The sequence below is a fragment of the Trachypithecus francoisi genome, unplaced genomic scaffold, assembly GCF_009764315.1.
Source record: "Trachypithecus francoisi isolate TF-2019V2 unplaced genomic scaffold, Tfra_2.0 Lachesis_group4, whole genome shotgun sequence".
Taxonomy (NCBI): Eukaryota; Metazoa; Chordata; class Mammalia; order Primates; family Cercopithecidae; genus Trachypithecus; species Trachypithecus francoisi.
Window position 1 is genome coordinate 42,127,934 of NW_022681469.1, and position 12,228 is coordinate 42,140,161.

The 12,228-nt window shown below is 44.2% G+C and overlaps 1 protein-coding gene across 4 annotated transcripts in view; it reads left to right on the forward strand.

Moving 5' to 3' along the window:
* The window catches only part of WNT2 (Wnt family member 2), a 47,009-nt gene extending 35,049 nt beyond the window's left edge, over window positions 1–11,960 (forward strand). Inside the window, exons 5-6 of one of the 4 annotated variants that reach the window (XR_004433025.1) lie at window positions 10,207–10,510; window positions 10,768–11,960. Coding sequence is in view for 1 of the 4 variants with exons in the window: in XM_033193429.1 (XP_033049320.1) it covers window positions 10,207–10,436 (230 nt within the window). In the remaining 3 variants the exon portion in view is untranslated. Of the gene's footprint in view, window positions 1–9,200; window positions 9,279–10,206 lie in introns of those variants that run through there. The other 3 variants (XR_004433026.1, XR_004433027.1, XM_033193429.1) reach the window with 3 other exon arrangements.
* Window positions 11,961–12,228: the final 268 nt, after the last annotated feature.

A 12,228-nucleotide genomic window follows, 5' to 3' on the forward strand; every position in this document is an offset into this window, starting at 1 on the left:
ATTTTCTTAAATCTAATTGTTTGACTTAGTTTGAACTACTGACAAATACTTTACCAAATAGATGTCCTTTTATCTTTATATTTTGGAAATAGAAAGTATTCATTTTGAATTACCAATTAAATGTGTTGCAAACAAAAGGATGATGCTAAAATACTTTAAAGTAACAAATTTGCTTACTTCATTTAAGCTTTCCCCATGACACTTATTTTGTACTGGTAAACCTCTTTTTTAAAGATATGCGAATTTCATATTATTAGGGAAAGAGCCCTGTGTGATCTATAAGGAGACTTTGGTGCTACAGATTGCTGCATATGACTATTTCTACTGATTTTTAAATGTGCCACATTTTTGGTATGTGTTTTCCATATACCAAGCAAGATCATTTGAATACAGCCAAGGTTTAGCTGGTCTGCTGCCACTATGGTGCCTGAAGACTGGGTGACCAGTCCCTGGAGAAATGTGCCCTCATCAGGCAAAAGGAAGGCTGATCTTATTTTTTTTTTTTTTTCCCCCCGAGATGGAGTCTTGCTCTGTCACCTAGGCTGGAGTACAATGGCCCAGACTTAGCTCACTGCAACCTCTGCCTTCTGGGTTCAAACGATTCTCCTGCCTTAGCCTCCCGAGTAGCTGGGATTACGGGTCCCCACCACCACGGCCAGCTAATTTTTGTATTTTTAGTAGAGATGGGGTTTCACCATGTTGGCCAGGCTGGTCTTGAACTCCTGACCTCAAGTGATCTGCCCACCTTGACCTCCCAAAGTATTGATATTATAAGCATGAACCACCACACCTGCCTTGATCTAAATTTTTAATACACGATTTTTAATGTGATATTTAATAAATCAGCACATATGTGTTGACCAGCTGAGCACTACTCAGTATATAGAAGAAAGCATAAGAAGAAAGCATGAGACCCAACCCCTGTCCTTGGGGAGACAAGATGCATGAAAAATGATCAAATATTTCCAAACAGTGCATGAGCCCCTATGGCATGACGTGGATTACAGGCCTAATGAAGGAGGTTAACTGGGCTTGCAGACCAAAAGTGCTATATAGAAAATGCTGAAGTAGGCCTGAATCTGGAAAGATGGGAAGACTTCTGATGGAAGGAGTTATAGGTAAGGCCAATGCAGCAGATGAGAGTAACTTTTTGTTTTTGTTTTTGTTTTGAGACAAAGTCTCACTCTCGCCCAGGCTGGAATGCAGTGGCACGACCTTGACTCACTGCAACCTCCGCCTCCTGGGTTCAAGCGATTCTCCTGCCTCAGCCTCCCAAGTAGCTGGGACTACAGGCATGCCACCACGTCCAGCTAATTTTTGTATTTTTAGTAGGGACAGGGTTTCACCATGTTCGCCAAGACTGTCTCAATCTCGTGGCCTTGTGATCCACCTGCCTTGGCCTCTCAAAATGCTGAGATTACAGGCGTGAGCCACCATGCCTGGCAGAAAGTAAGTCTTGTGAGGAAACAGTCTACATGACTGTGACATCAGAAAGTCACCTCAGTAGGACAGTGAAGAGATACCCGTGTTAGCAGGTACAGGTGGAGGACCGTGGGAAATAGCTTTGAGTAGGCTGTGTAGTGCCAGATATGGAAAGCCTCACAGAGTCTGACCATAACAACTTTAATTCCATTATAAGATTTGCTAATTTAATGGGACATGCTTTCCTGTGCCAGTCAAACTTTCCAACTTACGAAAACACTGAATAAAATCATCTGAGTTAAGTGAAGATATTGTCTTTCCTATGTAGCTTAAGCTGTACAGTCCAAATGTGAGGAAGGGGTGAGCCTGGCCAGTGAATGAATGTGCGGTCTCTAACATTTGCTCTTTAACATACTTTTGTTCCCTCAATAAATCTGTGTCATTAATGACAACGTGTAAGTCAACCAGAGGAGAAACAGCCTATTGGATGACAGGCTTAAGTGAATCTTGCTTTATGCCCTAATAGTCAACATATGGGCCTCTGTCATCCTGGAGTGGCAGGAATTTCCAGACACAGGGCTATCCAGAGAGAGGAGACGGGGGGAGAAGGAGGTGAGGAGGAGAGGGAGAGATAGAGAGAGACAGAGAGAAAGTAGGGAGAGAAAGGGAGGGGGAGGGGGAGAGAGAGAGAGAGACAGACAGACAGCCAGAGAGAGAGAGAGAGACAGACAGCCAGAGAGAGAGAGAGAGAGAGAGAGAGAGAGCCCTTCCTCCAGGTCCCAGAGGTATGGGTCTGGGAACTATTAGCAAAAGCCCCTCTGTTCCTCCTCTGCTGTCAGCAAGATGCATGTTAGTGGAGACAGAAATGTTTTTACACTGGGAACCCTGACTCCATTATTAATTTTATAGCTCTAGAGATGGGATTCTCAATTCTGTAAAGTTCCCTCGGCATTGCCCCACCAAAAGTGTTACATGGTCCCATACTTACGTGATTTAGAAACTCCAATTCTTTGACCTTAGTTTACTCTTATGCATTTGTGAGCTCTTGTGCAAGTCGGGATGAGGACAACACATATGGGCAAGCAAAAGGTCCATCTGGCTGGAGGCAGCTCCTTCCCTACAGCACAGACATTGCCAAATGTTAGCAACTCTGCCCAGGTCTTACAGACACTGCGTTTAGGACGATGATCTCACAATTGTTTGGTATAAAGATGACAGGAAGTTTCGAGTCTGCAACCTTCTGTGTCTGGGGGTTGGGCTCTGGACTTAGGCAGGCCACACATCTTGGGGACACTTCACAAATATAAAGCAAAAGGAAGTCAGAGAAATGAATTTCCAACTTGTCACTCTCCTCTTAGGTGAACTATGTAAATCAAACTGCAATAAGAACATTATAAACCAATATGAATGATTTTGTAGAACAAACTTGTTAAATATGAAGCACCCAAATATATGTTTATCCTTTTAAAGTATCAATTTTGGAGACTCTAATGATAGGACCAGTAATTGAAAATCTTTTTAAAATGTCTCTTTTGGAGTATTTTTAAGACCCAGCTACACTTGTTTTGTAGATACAGTGTGGTACAAATATTTGTCCTATAAAGATCAAGATGGTTGTTGGAAATGGCTCAGATAATCTTCAAATGAAGTATGAAGAGTTAGGTAGATGATCAGACTGAGTAATTATATTCTTGATGAGATATAAATTGATGCTATTGACTTCCCTAAACCAGAAGGGTCTGCCTAGAGAGGGCTCAATGTCCTCAGCCTTGACATCAGTGACAGACATTAAAATCACCTTGAGGGCATGCATATTTTGGAGACGTGCATCCTGGCATTGCAAACAAATTATTCTCATTTATCTAAAAGGTTATAGGAATCCATTAGGAATATCAATATAGGAAAAATGCAGCACGAGCAACTAACACCATGTTATCCCAGTCTTTGTTTCAATTTCTTACATAACTTTATGTGTTTTAATTGTCTACAGCATATCATGAGCTGGAGAAAAAGGCCCTCTCCCCAAAAAGTTACATGTCAGGACCTTTGCAAGTTACTCATTTGATAAAAGAGGAGAGTGCAGGAAAGATGCTGCCGCACCGGTCATATAATATTATAAAGCAGGCTGCTTTCTGGTGCCTGGCCAGGCACGAGGACGAGGCACTCGGCAAAGGGGCAGAATGTTACAACTGTCAAGAGCTTCAGCTCTAGAGTCAGGCGAGCCTGCTTGCTAATCCTGTCCTTGCCACCCACCAGCTGCCTGTGTGATCTTGGGCGAGTTATTTAATCTTCCTGAATCTCCATTTCCTCATTTCCAAAATGGTGATAATAATAGTACCTTCCTTATGAGCTTATGAGAATTAAATTAGGTAAGGCAGGTAAAACGCTTAGCATGGGGCTAGCTCACATAAGTGGTCCATAAATATTGGTTCCAGTGGTGAACAGAAAGAAAAGAGAGTGAAAAGAAGATAGAGGGAAAGGAAAAAGGAGGAGGAATGAGAAAAACAAAAACAAAAACAAAAAACGAGAAAGGACGTTCTTCACTCCATTCAGCTTGGAAAATGTGAAAACTCACCCTTATGGGATTAAGGCTGATAGATGTAGCCGGGTTTGTTTCCCTGGTGGTTCCTGTTGTGGCCCAAGCAAGGGTGAGTGACTCAGTGAACAAGTTTGTAAATTATTTGAGAAAAAAGATCTAAAAGTATGTGTCCCAAAGATTTAGAACTAAACAAATAGGCAGATGGTAAAAGTCAGTGGCTCCTTTTCATTCACACACACACACACACACACACACACACACATATAAACATATACTCTTGGTTCTTATATTTTATTGGAAACATAATGGTGATGCTTTCTGTTTTGGAAAGACCAATGGAACAGTATGGCCCTACTGCTATGGATAATAATGAGTCTTTATTGTAATTCATTAAGGGAAAGTAATGCCAACGATTTTGTATAGATTCTGCACTCTGGAAATGCTCTTTTCAGGGTTTTGATGAAATGGCTCTATGTTCTGCTAAAATGACAGCAAGTGTCAAAACTGCCCTTCTGCCCTACAACCTGTCATTAGATCTAATTAGATCCAAACCCCCAAACAGGGCCAATTTGTCATCCATCACTAGGCAGCCTCATCCTCCCTTCCAGCTGCAGGGACCGCCCTTCCCCGCCCAGTTGGCCCATTCTCTGGTGCCCCTGATACCTCAGGGGGGCCCGTCACAGTCCCAGGCTGCGACCTCACTGCTGTTCTCTCATCAGTGGCTCTCAATCCTCAAAAACCCTCTCTCATTTTCTGTCTTCTGGGCCTTCATTATGCCCTGTTTGGGCAGCTGGTGGAGAGTGGCATGTTCAGCTTGTATTTTCCAGCATTTTATAGCTGAGCATTGAACTACTGAGACATCTCATTGCCAAAGTCTTTGTTTCCTTTACTGAAACCACTTCTGAGTTAAGCTTTTGTCAGTGGTCATAGCTTTGTCTGCTCCTCTCTCTGAGTTCTGATGGTGTTGAGGTCACTACACTGAGCAGTCCTTCTGTTCAGACAGTCTGGTTCAGTTTTCTGCATCTGGGGGACAAAAGACACCATGACCATTACAGAAGGCTGAGTCAGACCACAAGCTCAAACCTCATCAGGCTATAAGCCACTCAGGAAAGAAAGACCACCAAGTTAGATTTCAGTGAAAGACCGACGGTCTGAGTCAGGAACGAGACACTTCACCTCCTTATCCTGGCCCCCTTAAGCCCAAAGCCCTGTGGCAGATAAAGAATTCTAATGCATGATGCTGTATTCCCATTGTGATAAACACAGATCAGTAGAAAGGAAGAATGTTTACTGCTGCTCAGGGCATATGAACAATAACAAAAAAGTGAAAATTAAGAGTCACTTCTGGGATGCCAAGTGAGAGTACTTTTCACACCCACTTGGGGTCTCATTCACGCCCGTAGCTTCAGTTACCACCACTGCACAAAAGATTTCTATACCCGAGTCTTCATGCCCACCTCTGTCCTGAGTCCCAGAGAGTATTTTCAGCAAACATTTCTACCTGAATGACCCACAGTCACAGCAAACTCAACCTGTTGAAAACTGAACTCATTATCTTTTCTCTAAGCTGGCCCCTAACCAAGTGTCCCCATGTCAGGGAATTAACAGCACCAACAGTCACTCAGGCCAGAACCTGAGAAACCCTCTTGACTTTTCTCATCCTCTCCCAGTCTGCACTCAGTCACCATGTCCCACAGGTCCTGCCTCCTCACCTTCTCTTGACTCTAGTAACCACTCCAATTCCCACTACCACTGTCTTAATCCAGGCCACTCATGTCCTGCACAGAGTCTGTACTGGTCTCTAACTTGTCTCCTTGCCCTCACTCCAGCCCCTTCCACTTCCTTCCAGCCCCACACCCTTGGAGATCCTTCTGAAACACAAATCAGAACATGTTGCTTTTTTGCATGAAAGCCCGATAGCATTCTATTGCCCTCAAGTTCAAATTTAAACCCCTTGACCATTCCGAATGCAGCTTCCCCTCACCACTCCAGCCTCATCTCCTGACACTCTCTCCTTTGAGTACTGTATACCAGCCATAGGGAACACTTTCTTACTCCTCACATGTTGCAGAGCTTTGCTCCTTTCCTGGCCTTGCCACATGCCACCATTGCTTCCTCCTCCTCTTCCTCCTTTATCTTCTTTCTCCTCCTCCCCCTCCTCTCTCTCCTCCTCTTTCTCCTCTTCCTCTTCTCATCCTCCTCCTCTTTGTCTTCCTCCTCCTCTTCCTCTTTCCCTTCTTCCTCTTCCCCTTCTTCCTTCTCCTCCCTCCCCTTCTCTTCTTACTCTACCACCTTCTTCTTCTTACTGAAATACGAAATGCAGAAAAGTGCCCACATTCCATGTGTACAGCACAATGAATTCTCACAAATGGACACACCCACATGACCTGTGCCCAGATCAAGAACCTGAAGAGGCCCAGTATTCCAGAGGCATGTCTCACGCTCTTTTTCTCTATTGGGAAATCACCTCCCTGACTTTAATAGCAATGACTAGTTTTTCCCATTTCTGTACTTTATGTACATGGAAACCTAATCTGAAATGCAAACCTTGTGCAGTTATCTACTGCTGCAAAACATACCACCAAAAAACGTAATAGCCTAAAACAATCTTAAAGTCCCACCTCTGCTCTCATTACCACTCTCGGCCCTACTCTCTTTCGTCCTCTTCATCACCAAGCCTCTTAAAAACTTTACCTACACTCACTGTCCCCATGTCCTCTCCTCCACCACACTCATCTATATCATCCACTGAAACGGCTCTCATCAAGGGCGCCAGTTACCTCCTTGGTATGCAGCCAAATTAACTTTTTTTTTAGTATTTTCCTACTTGACACTCCCTCTACTCCTTAATTCGATGAGTCGTCAAGTTCCAGTGGTTCACCCTCTTCAGCCAGTCATGTATTTGTTCTGCTTGTTTCTTCACTCAATATCTCTTGCTTGGACTATTCCAACAGCCGTCCTCCCTGCCCTAAGCTACTCTTCCAGGCTTATCTCCGCGACACAATTTTCAGAATTAAAGGTCTGGACAGGTCCACCACCCACCTTGTAATAAAAATCAAACTGTGGCATGCATAAAGACCCTTTATAAAGGCCAGGCGTGTGACTCATGCCTGTAATCCCAGCACTTTGGTGGGGGTCGAAGCAGGAGGATCACTGGAGCCCAGGAGTTTGAGACTAACCTGGGCAACATGGCAAGACCCTGTCTCCATAGAAGATATGAAAATTAGCTGGACGTGGTGGTGTGTGCCTGTAGTCCCAGCTACTTGAGAGGCTCAGGTGGGAGAATCCCTTGAGCCCAGGATGTCCGAGGCTCCAGTGAGCCATGTTCGTGCCACTGCCCTCAAGCCTGGGTGACAGAGTGAGACCCTGTCTCAGACACAACAACAACAAAGAAACAGACCCTTTAACCTGTTGCTCCAGCCTCCCTTTCTATGCTCATTGTCCCTAATACCCTCCCTGAATCAGCAGACTTTTGTGAACTTGCCCTCAGAATTTCTGCCGGAAGATTCTCTCTTGCCTGGGATGCTGTTTACCCCATTCTTTATCTGCAAATCTTCTAGTCATCCTTTACACCTATCTCTAATGCTACCTCCTCTGTAAAACTGTGTAGTTGATGGCTCCTATTTGCTACTGTCAATACCAAGAAATATCACTATTGTAATATGCTTGGCTCATGCTCTTAGAACATAAACTTCTCAGGGCAGGATCTTCATTTTGTTCTCTGATATATCCCATGTTCCCAGAACTGTGCCTAGCACATATTAGTCACTCAAGAAACACTTGCTAGATGAAGACATGTATAGTTAACATTTATTGAGCACTTATTTTATGCCAGGTGCTTTCATGCATTATCTCATTATGTTCTCACCAAAAGCTCTATGATGAAATAACTATTTTTATTCCAGTTTTGCACAGGAGGAAACTGAAGCTTAACAAGTTGAAGTAACTTGCCCAAGGCCACCCAGTTGATACATGGCAAATCTAGGATTTGAACCCTGATTGTTCAAGCTCTAAATAACCTCATTTGACTGCCTTTGAGCTCTGTGTGCTGTGGTGCTTTGCACATGACTGTACTGTGGGTTATAGCAGGTCCTTAGCGAATCAAACAACCCAAAGTAGTGGAAGTTTCTCTTTACATATTTATCTCTGCGCCTTATAGAGGGTTCACTGAGAATAGGAAGTTGGTCCTATTTATTTTATTCTCCCTTGTCCCCCAAGCCCCAAGCAGCTGGCACAGTGTCTTACACATGTTTGTGTTCACTAAATGTTTACTGAATGAAATAATGGCTGTGCTGTGAAGAGGCAGCATTTGGCAGTGAGTCCTTTCCGCATAATCAGTAAATTTTGAGGACTGTCCTGATGGCTGCCTGGAATCCAAGCTGAGCTGCTGCCTCTTCTAACCCCATGCTTCTTCAGCACGATGCAAGCTCGGAGCCATCCCTGCCTGACCCACCCTCCAGCCTGACCCCGGCCTTTTGCCATCCTTCCTGTCCTCATGAAGTTCCCCGGCCAGTCTTCCTGCTCTCCGCTGCCAATCATTCTGACCAAGCACTGCCCCACCCTCTCCTCTTCTTGACCCCATGCCCTGCTTGAACCTTGCTGCTTCCCTGGTCATCCTGAACAGGCAGGGCAACATGACATTTCTGTAGATAATTCCAACACAGAGCGGACTGTGATAAACAGAGAGACAGTCACGAGGCATTGTCAGAGATATCAAAAGGAAGAGATTCCTAGTTAAATGATGGAGAAACTGAAAATGGATTAAGTCACTGTCTTTTTCACCCTGATATAAATTGTTTTGCTTTTTTTTTTTAAATAAGAGTTTAGCTTCTCTAGGTTTATCAATTAGGTAGGATTGTTGATAGCAAGCAATAGTAACTGGGACAGTTTAAGCCACAAGGGGAAGCTTCTTATAAGGATACAGAGTCTCTAGGAACTCAAGCGTTGGAATGCAGCCAGGCCTCAGGGAGAAATGGAAGCAGAACCAGAAAATAGTTCAGGATCTGGGCAGCATTTCTTCCCATGTCTTGTCTTCACTATCACTGTACATTCGCTTCATTTCTATTTTTCTGTGGACCTCCTCAAGTCCACAGACCTCACCATGGTGTACAGCTGCCAACAGCAACTGAGTTTTTAAGTGGCAATAGTGACAATCTCTGTCAAAATCCCAAACCTTCAGGGAATTTACCTGATTGGCCCAGCACAAGTCAGGTGATTGTCTCTGGTCCAATCATTGGTCACCAGTGAGCAGGGTGACGTTATACAACATGGCTGCCAGGTGCCCATCTCTGTGGGGGAGGAAGTAGAAAGGATCATGGTAAGCCCAGCACTCTCCCAAAATATCTACTACGCTTTGTTCTGTTGACTGATAATGTGCTTATGAAAGAATTCTGAGTGTGTCCCCAAGAGTAGGGTAAATGAATAGGCTTTCTAGCTTTAAAATTATTTTTCATAAACAAATACCTAAATATGGATTACCATTTAGCAAACATTACGATGATTAACTAAGACAATGTTCCACTGGTAATTCCTAGCAGATTTTCTATGCCAGTTTTGTTTATTGAAGGCCTGGAATCCTGGCTTCACCCAGGATCTCACACACATCTATATGTCCTGCTAGACTACAGCAGGAGAGACAGTTAATATGATAAACCTGGTGGGGCCTTTCTCCCTCCTCGGGGTCTCACAAAAATGATGCCCATTTCTCCCCTTCAGAACCAGAGTTCTGTTCTCTTTCTAATAAGCCAGTGTAATCAGGTCTAGGGAGATAACATTGCCTCCCTTTGAGGGCTCCATGCCCTGACAGATTTCAAGAGAGCTAACCTTGGTCACTGCTTCCTTAATGTGGTTTGATGTAGGGAGAGGGAGCCAGGATAGATCCTTCTTTTGTTTTGATCTGGCTCTGCTTGATCGAGGATCCTTAAATTCAAGGCTGGGTAAGGATAATCTGCAAAATTTATCCAACTCAGAAGTGGGTGAGCTGGATTCAGGGTGTCCAAGGAAATCCAAAGTTTCATGTTCACCTTTTCAGGACTCGGCCCTCTCAGCACCACTGCACTCCTGCAGCTGGCATAATGGGACTGGCACACGTGGCGTGGGCCCACAAAATGGGTATAACAGCCCCAGGCTGTAGGAAGAGAGGGCCAGGGCTCTGTCCTAGCAGATGGAACTCATAACTCCTCCTCCGGAGGCATATTGGATTTCACCTAGACCTTTCCAGTAACACTCCCTGGCTTGTCTTCCAGGCTCCCTGGGTACAGCAGGCCGAGTGTGCAACCTGACTTCCCGGGGCATGGACAGCTGCGAAGTCATGTGCTGTGGGAGAGGCTACGACACCTCCCATGTCACCCGGATGACCAAGTGTGGATGTAAGTTCCACTGGTGCTGCGCCGTGCGCTGTCAGGACTGCCTGGAGGCCCTGGACGTGCACACATGCAAGGCCCCCAAGAACGCTGACTGGACAACCCCCACATGACCCCAGCAGATGTCACCATCCACCTTCCCTTCTACAAGGACTGCATTGGATCTGCAAGAACCCTGGACCTTCAGGTTCTTTCTGGGGGGATATTTCCTAAGGCATGTGGCCTTTGTCTCAACAGAAGCCCCCTCTTCCTCTCTGGGGGCCCCAGGAAGGGGGGCCACATGCTGCACCTAAAGCCTACCCTATTCTATCCATCTCCCGGCATTCTGGGGTCATCTCCCTTCCTGGTGAGTTCTCTTTGGAAATAGCGCGAGAGGCTGTTCAACTGGGAGGGTCATGGGCCCAGACCACTGTCTCCACCCACCTCGACTTTTCTTCTTTCTAGAGCAGTTGGCCAGGCAGAAAAAAGAGTGCCTCAAAGGAGCTTTCTCAGTGTCTTCCCACAAATGGTCCCAATTAAGAAATTCCATACTTCTCTCTGATGGGAACAGTAAAGAAAGCAGAATCAACTGCCCCTGACTTAACTTTAATTTTTGAAAAGACCAAGACTTTTGTCTGATCAAGTGATTTTACAGCTACCACCCCTAGGGGTAATTGGTAATTGCCTGGAGAAGAACGACTTTCAATACACTTTTAAGTTTAAAATGTGTATTTTTCAAGGCATTTATTGCCATATTAAAATCTGATGTAACAAGGTGGGGATGTGTGTCCTTTGGTACTGTGGTGTGTTGTATCTTTGTAAGAGCAAAAGCCTCAGAAAGGGATTGCTTTGCATTGCTGTCCCCTTGATATAAACAATCTTTAGGGAATGAGACTTCCTTCTCACTTAGAACCTGAAGGGGATTAAAAGGAAGATGAATGGTCTGGCAATATTCTGTAACTACTGGGTCAATATGGTGGAAAATAATTCAGTGGATGGAATATCAGAATGTATCTGTACAGATCAAAAAAAAAAAGGGAGAATAAAATTCCTATCTGGTGTTATGCATGTGACCCATGGAATCTCATAACTGAAATGACTTTAAGGATGAAAATTTTGGGGATACAAGATTGGTGAACTAACATGCTGACAGAGAGGTTTCCAGAGCTAACTCATGCCTGGGGCAGCCTTACACTAAGCAGATGCCTGAAAGAAGTCGGCCACATCCACCGTCTGCTAATGCCCATCACCCTTCAAGGCCAGTTTAAAGACCTGTCATATTTAATTGTATTTATTTGATGCTTACAAGATGATGTGATACTGTAGCCTAAAGCAAATGACACATAGCATTGCTCATAAAGTTGGTAACCCTGCTATATTATATTGCAAACAAATCATAACTTGGAGACTATGTTTAAGGGACTCAACTGTAATTATGGGAGCATCAGTATGCAAATAGTGGTTGGCTTCTGCCATCAGCCAAAAGATGACATTCAGGGAAAATGGAGGGGCTGCCTGCACCATTTTTTAATATTAAATGAAAGAAAGGTGAAATAGCTACTTCTCGTCTTCTTGAAAAATTTGGTTCTTATTCTGTATATGATTTCCTTACAGTGCTATATTAACAGGATATTTCATTATATGCATCTGGCATCAAATTGTTGGTGCTTCCTCATTCTTTAATACTGGACAGTAAGGTCATTTAGACTGAGACTCGTAGAAAACAACCTACTGGAGTACTTTGTCATAGTTGACATTTGCCTCCAGCCCTCTTAAAAATGACATAATTCATCCCCTTTCCCTCACTCCCAAACCCATAACTTGTTCTCTAACTTCTCCAAAGTGACTCTTTCTTCCTTTTATCCTATGGATTCAGATGTTGGGAGCAGTGGAATTACAGTAGCTGCTCTGAACTTGGTGTGAAGA